This window comes from Macrobrachium rosenbergii, chromosome 49 (genome assembly GCF_040412425.1).
Source record: "Macrobrachium rosenbergii isolate ZJJX-2024 chromosome 49, ASM4041242v1, whole genome shotgun sequence".
Classification (NCBI taxonomy): Eukaryota; Metazoa; Arthropoda; class Malacostraca; order Decapoda; family Palaemonidae; genus Macrobrachium; species Macrobrachium rosenbergii.
The window spans coordinates 33,223,838-33,231,105 of record NC_089789.1 but is presented as its reverse complement, the minus strand read 5'-3'; the positions used below and the strand labels follow the sequence as shown (position 1 = coordinate 33,231,105).

Genomic DNA, 7,268 nt, shown 5'->3' with positions numbered 1-7,268 from the left:
TCACATATAAATGAAAATAAAAACAATATAAGCAGAGTGACAAATAAAAAAAAACAAATGAGCAATGATTAAATCAACAAAGAAATACTTGTATTAGTATTTCTTATGAAAATCTGATTCGATACAGTTAGGTCGCAGTGTTCTATTTTAGTCTTAATTGAAAGTATTCAGGGTTATGCCATTTTCGAAACAGGCCGAAACAGAACTTCGGAGCTCTTCTGCAACATGCAGGAGACCCCATTGCCCGAACATGCATTGTTCATCTGCTTGAAAAGAACGCCTAAATTCTTGCTGATTTTTACATGGACCTTTTGGTTTCTGTTTGAATTATTCTCCGGAACTATTTCAGGCGCCCAGTAATCTGTCACTTTTCCAGTTTTCTATATCTAATTTATCTGAAATGTAATTTTTCACTTTTTTTTTTGAATTATGGACTAATTTAATTGGTTTCTGACTAGGTGAGATGCATTATAAAGGGAAATTTGGATATTTACATACATACACCACACACACACATATATATATACACATATATATATATATATATATATATATATATATATATATATATATATATATATATATATATATATATATATATATATATATATATATACATATATACACACATATATATATATATATATATATATATATATATATATATATATAATATTAATATATATATATATATATATAAAAGATTAATTTCGAGATATCTATACGAGCAAACAAACTTTACCACCACACCAGCAAAGTTGACTTGCACCAGGCGCAAGTATTATATCTATTTCTTACCCGACAACAAAATTTGGACTTTATATACCCTGCAGACTTTACACTAGGTTCTTGCGAGGCCACATTCGGGATCATACTTTTCCTCGCAATTCGGTTTTCCGTCTCCGCATTGTTCAATTCTGCGGAGGCACGTCTTTCGAAGGCAACTCCTCTCTCTCTCTCTCTCTCTCTCTCTCTCTCTCTCTCTCTCTCTCTCTCTCCTTGCCATTCCCTTAAGAAAGGATGCAGAATGATTGCGTTCGAGTTATGCCCCGATTTCTGGAAAACCAGATAGACACGGTCCTCGAGTCCAAAGACGAGAGCAAATGTGAAAGAAAAGAATGTGACATCTTTTTCTTTCGCCGGAGTCCTCAGATTTATCCCCCGGGGAGGAAATGGAGTTTTACCCGTTGATTCACCATTAACAGACCGGAAAGAAGTGGTAAACCAGTTCAATTTTCCGTTACACAGTCGAATGAGTTACAACCCCCGCACAAAAATACTTCGGCTCCTGCGCCGTTTAGCAAGAAAAATAGACGGCGATAGGAAGCCATTTGCCGACAGACTAAGTCCTTCATAACAGTCCGGTCTCTCTCTCTCTCTCGAAAGCCAGTCTCTTCCTCTTCAAAAACAGAGAAAGGAAACAATACCGATGGGGAAAAAATGGGTTCCATTTCTAAAGGTCTCTGGGAAGTTTCGTGGCACTGTCGTCTCTCTCTCTCTCTCTCTCTCTCTCTCTCTCTCTCTCTCTCTCTCTCTCTCTCTCTCTCTCTTTTTTTTTTTTTGTATTTCTATGGCACCCATTAATCATAACACATCAGAATTGTCAGGGAGTTTTCAGACATGTGGCGAAAGGGTAAGAAGAGGTTAGCTCTCTCTCTCTCTCTCTCTCTCTCTCTCTCTCTCTCTCTCTCTTAGTCTCTTTGTTAGTCAGTCTCTCTGGCCGTTTGTCTATCTGTCTGTCGGTCAGTTAATCTGTTTGTGTATTCCTCAAACTATCTTTCTCTCTCTCTCTGCTAACTAGCATTTCTTCATTCCTCCCCCATCTTCAACTCTCTCTCTCTCTCTCTCTCGCTCTCTCTCTCTCTCTCTCTCTCTCTCTCTCTCTCTCTCTCTCTCTCTCTCTCTCTCCACTAGCCTGTTTGTTAGCCCCTTTCTCTTTCTCTCCCGGCTTCTGATTAACGGACACAAAATGTTTCTCCAAGTTTAAGACTTTAAAATGAAGGCTCTGAAGTTGTTCCGGCTATCCCGAGAAAAGCTTCAAAAGGGTCATGGAAGTTTAAAAAAAAAATCCTGACCACTTTATGTACAAGAAATATTCCCTCTTTTTCTACTCCAGATATATTATCATTCTTGGTGGGACGTCTAATTCAAGATCGATTGAATTATTTATTTATTTTTTTTGCATTGTTTTCTGCCACTGTCTACGATGATTGATTGAGCCGTGTGAAGAGCGAATAAATTTACTGTGAAATGTTTTCTTATCATCTTTCCTTTGCTTTGTTTATTTTCATTCTGGTTTAAGATATGCAACGCCTGTTTACGTGTTTGCCTGATTTAGAATTCTGTTTCTTTCCAATATAAATTTTATGTAGGTAAACAACTTGAAAACCATCTTTTTTTAGAACGGTTGTTTTTATGGACAAAGAGAAAGTTAAGTTTTTCATCAGAGAAATGTTCGATCAAACTGCCAAAGTCATCGGAGTCTAACTTGCCTCGTTTATTGTTATATTTTGAGAAAAAGAAACAACTTGGCGATATACATTTCTTTCGTAGATATTCATATATGCTTTCAAAACGTCAAGCCTTTACATGCGATGGTATTATTAAAATGTGTGATAACAATATGAAGAGCAAAGTTATAGATTATTTTTTGGCAAAAATACTAACTTGTTGCAAAACTACTTTATAAAATAAATTTCTAAGAAATCTCAAAGCTGGCCGACAGAGACCAGGAGAGGAAGCCTTCATTTCAAACAAAGAGAAGAAAGAAAGGTTTTCTTAACACACTTCAGTTCTTTCATAGGCAATAAGAAACAAGTAAAAAATTTGCCGAAGTTTCTTCGGCGCAATCGAGTTCTCTGTACAGCCGCTACAGCGTATAATCAAGGCCACTAAAAATAGATCTATCTTTCGGTGGTCTCAATATAATGCTGTATGAGCCGCGGCCCATGAAACTTTAACCACGGCCTGGTGGTGGTCTATCCTATATCGTTGCCAGAAGCACGATTATGGCGACCTTTAACCTTAAATAAAATAAAAACTACTCAGGCTACAGGGCTGCAATTTGGTATGTTTGATGATTGAAGAGTGGATGATCAACGTACTAATTTGTAGCCCTCTAGCCTCAGTAGTTTTTTATATCTGAGGGCGGACAGAAAAAGTGCGGACGGACAGACAAAGCCGGTACAATAGTTTTCTTTTACAGAAAACTAAAACTTTTTAGGAACGAGCATACCAAGCTATTTCCTCACAATGTGTAAATAAGGAAGAGAGAGAGAGAGAGAGAGAGAGAGAGAGAGAGAGAGAGAGAGAGAGAGAGAGAGAGAGAGAGAGAGAGAGAGAGAGAAGCGGAGCTAAACAGGAAACTTACTTCTTTCATTTTGCATATTCAATTCTTTTAGATATAAAATCGGTTTTAGATGTGCTGAATTTCAAATATTTCAATGGATCAAAACTAAGGAGAATGTAGTTGATTTAAATGATGATGAAATTAAAATCATTCAAATGGAGTAAATCTAAAAGGAAATTCATTGCACAAACACACACACACACACACACACACATATATATATATATGTATATGTATATATATATATATATATATATATATATATATATATATATATATATATATATATATATATATATATATATATATATATATATATATATATACATACATATATATATGTATATATATATATATATATATATATATATATATATATATATATATATATGTGTGTGTGTGTGTGTGTGTGTGTGTGTGTATTGTGTATGTGTGTGTATATGTAAATATACACACACACACACACACATATATATATATATATATATATATATATATATATATATATATATATATATATATATATATATATATATATATATATATATATATATATATATACATATTTACACACACACACATATATATATATATATATATATATATATATATATATATATATATATATATATATATATGTGTGTGTGTGTGTATATATATATATATATGTGTATACATATATAAATTACTCATATGAGCAAATCTGTTTATTTCTTCCTGGTTAGCCGGTACTCAATAAGAGTTGATCATCCTGATATTTTTATCAGGCCGGTAGGGCCTTGTGTGCTACTTAATATTTTCATATAACACTTTCTCAATAAGTAATAGTTTTTCTCAAATACAAATGGATGATCAATACATGAATGATCTACAGAAAGGTAATGCCAGACTAAGTCAGCGTAAATACAACATTCAGTTTAAAAGACAAACTTAGCGGAAGTTGTTTTTCTGAAGTCAGTTGTTTCACAATTTAACCACCGTAAGTTTAACTCACCATATTTTGTTACAAACTTCATTTTGAATTTGCATTAGAATTTCAGGACAAGTAAGACTGATCTACAGGATCAAAGCCGCTTTCTACGAAGACCTAGTTTAACAGATAGAAAGAAAAAATAAAAAGATATGAAGCCTTTGTGAATACACGAAAGGAACGCAACTCTAAAATCTCAAACATGAACATGGAGTTTGTGTTAACCACCTCCCTTTAAATACGACTCCATTTGAATCCCCCCAAAATTTAAAAAAAAATGGGAAAAAAGATTTTATGACAGCTCGAGAGTCCAGTGAGAGAATTTACGCTGTGTCCGAGAGGCTCTATACACGAAAGTGTTCAGATTAAGTTCAAAGTAAGAGATACTGGCGTGGAGTGGAATGCTGGTAATTATTTTGCCTGGAAATGCCTGTCCAGCGTCCCTGCCGCTTCCAGTTTTAATAAACATCATAAGGGTAATGGCAGTGGCTGCAGAATTCCTCTCTTCTCTCTCTTTGCGCGTGCGTTGGTAATTTTGTATTTGTTAATGGGGGAATTTTAAGATCACTATGATAGATTCCATTTGGAACCAGAAAGAAAATTCAGTTGTGTCTGAAAGGTGTACATAGAAAGAGCAACCAGAAAATGTGCAAGGGAAGAGATAATATTATTGCATCTGAATACGAGCATGATAAAAACAGAAATGCTGATGCAATACATGTGCACAAAAATAAAATGAATACAACTTGTATTACAAACTGGTTTTGGTTTATCTGTTACAGTCGTCTAAACCTGTAGGTTTGCCTTCACTAACAGAAATATGATACAGGATATACTTGAGAGGAGATATAATTATTCTTGGCAGATCGACTATTACCAATACTTCTTCTTCAAGCCCGATAGTTTTAAGTAGATATCCTCTATCACACTTTTGTAAGTATGTTTCACCGAATTGCTCTGTAGACTAAAATACGTGGCTCCAAATAACAAGTAAAAAATGAGCCGAATTTTCTTCGGCGCAATCGAATTTTCTGCACAACGAACAATTCTGTATAAAACTATTAGTATCAGCTACGACCGGCAGCGCTTCAGTTACTCCCCAGATGCGGCCAAGTCAAGGTGGGTCGTACGCCTCCGGAAAGCGCTGTCAGACTCACGATCCATGGCTAACCTTAACCTTAAATAAAATATAAACTACAGACGCTAGTGGTTTGCAATTTGGTATGTTTGATGATTGGAGGGTGGATGATCAACAAATCAATTTGAAGCCCTCTAGCCCCAGAAGTTTTTTTAAGATCTGAGGGCGGACACAAAAAGTGCAGACGGACAGACAAAGCCGACACAATAGTTTTCTTTTACAGAAAACTAGAAATCAATAGAGGTCAAAATCATAGCATTGAATCCCCTAAATCCAAACTGGCTAGAGAAAAGGATACTCTGAATCCTCAAATAAAAATCCAGTTAGAGCAAATGACCCACAAAATCCCCCACATTAAAACAATAGGAAAGCAAATGATACATTAAATCCCTTAAATGTAAACCAGGCTAGAGCAAATGAACATCAAATCCTCCGAATAAAAATAAGGAGAATGCAAATGGCACATTAAATTTCCCCCAAATAAAAACCAGGCGTTAGCAAATCCTACATTCAATCCTCCAAATAAATGATTCATTAAATTCTTTCAATGCTGGTATATGTGTAGGTATGTATGTCTCCCGACATATATACCTACAAAGAAGACTGACCAGAGCACATTTACAGACATAAATCATTTTTGTTCCTTCCAGGTGAATTTGTCATACAACATCTTTAGCCAACCCAAAATCTTAAATTTTCCTTCACTGAAGATTTTCTCTTTATATACTAGTTATGGACAATCTTCTTCTGAAAGTCTTCCCGAGAATAATTTTCTTTATGTATCAAATTTCCTATAGAATATTCTTTTTAGTGAGGGAACCTCAAAATATCATATAGCGTTCACTTTGCTGATCACCGGCCTTTACACTCATGTTGTTCACTAAAAACCGTTTTCCCGTCCACCAATCACAGCTACGCAGATTCAGACTCTTCGGTATTTTTCTTCTGTGTCATTTCTGTGTATTAACTACAGACTATTTCATCATCGTTAGTAGTGGTGGAGTGGAAAACTAGCCTGACCAAAATACGGACGATGCCAGTCTGGTTAACCACAGATGAGCCTGAGCAATTCCTTCAGCATCTGCTTTGCTTAAAATCGACCACATAATCCTTAAATTACCCCAGCCAAGTTTCCACTATTAAGAAAGTACTTACTTTCCATTTCATTACTTCTTTCACCAGCATAACCCTTGCCTTTCACTTCAGTTTCGCTAAAAGTCATTACACCTAGGTTTTATACCTGAACACACTTGGTACCTTGCATTCTCATTAGCACCATATTAGTGGACTCCAGCTCTCATTCTTTTCATGCATATTTCAGTAATACTTAAGGAGCTGCGAACCTTACTCTCTTGATTTATTGGCTTTGACTGAAAGTACTCTCTCTCTCTCTCTCTCTCTCTCTCTCTCTCTCTCTCTCTCTCTCTCTCTCTCTCCTGAAAGTTTATATATATACATATATATATATATATATATATATTTATATATATATATATATATATATATATATATATATATATATATATATATATATATATATATATATATATATATACACATACAAAGATACACACATACATACGTATATATATATATATATATATATATATATATATATATACAAACACACAACACACACTATATATATATATATATATATATATATATATATATATATATATATATATATATATATATATATATATATATATGTGTGTGTGTGTGTGTGTATATATGTATACCAATAGTGTATCAGATACGAAATAGAGCATGAGGTGTAAAAAGTTAGATCATCTCATGCCAGCAGGCTT

General features: G+C 34.3%; 1 protein-coding gene across 1 annotated transcript in view; it reads right to left on the bottom strand.

Moving 5' to 3' along the window:
* The window catches only part of LOC136832358 (uncharacterized), a 13,220-nt gene extending 6,541 nt beyond the window's left edge, over positions 1 to 6,679 (bottom strand). The window contains exon 1 of the mRNA XM_067093268.1: positions 6,613 to 6,679. Coding sequence (XP_066949369.1) covers positions 6,613 to 6,679 — 67 coding nt within the window. The remainder of the gene's footprint in view (positions 1 to 6,612) is intronic.
* Positions 6,680 to 7,268: the final 589 nt, after the last annotated feature.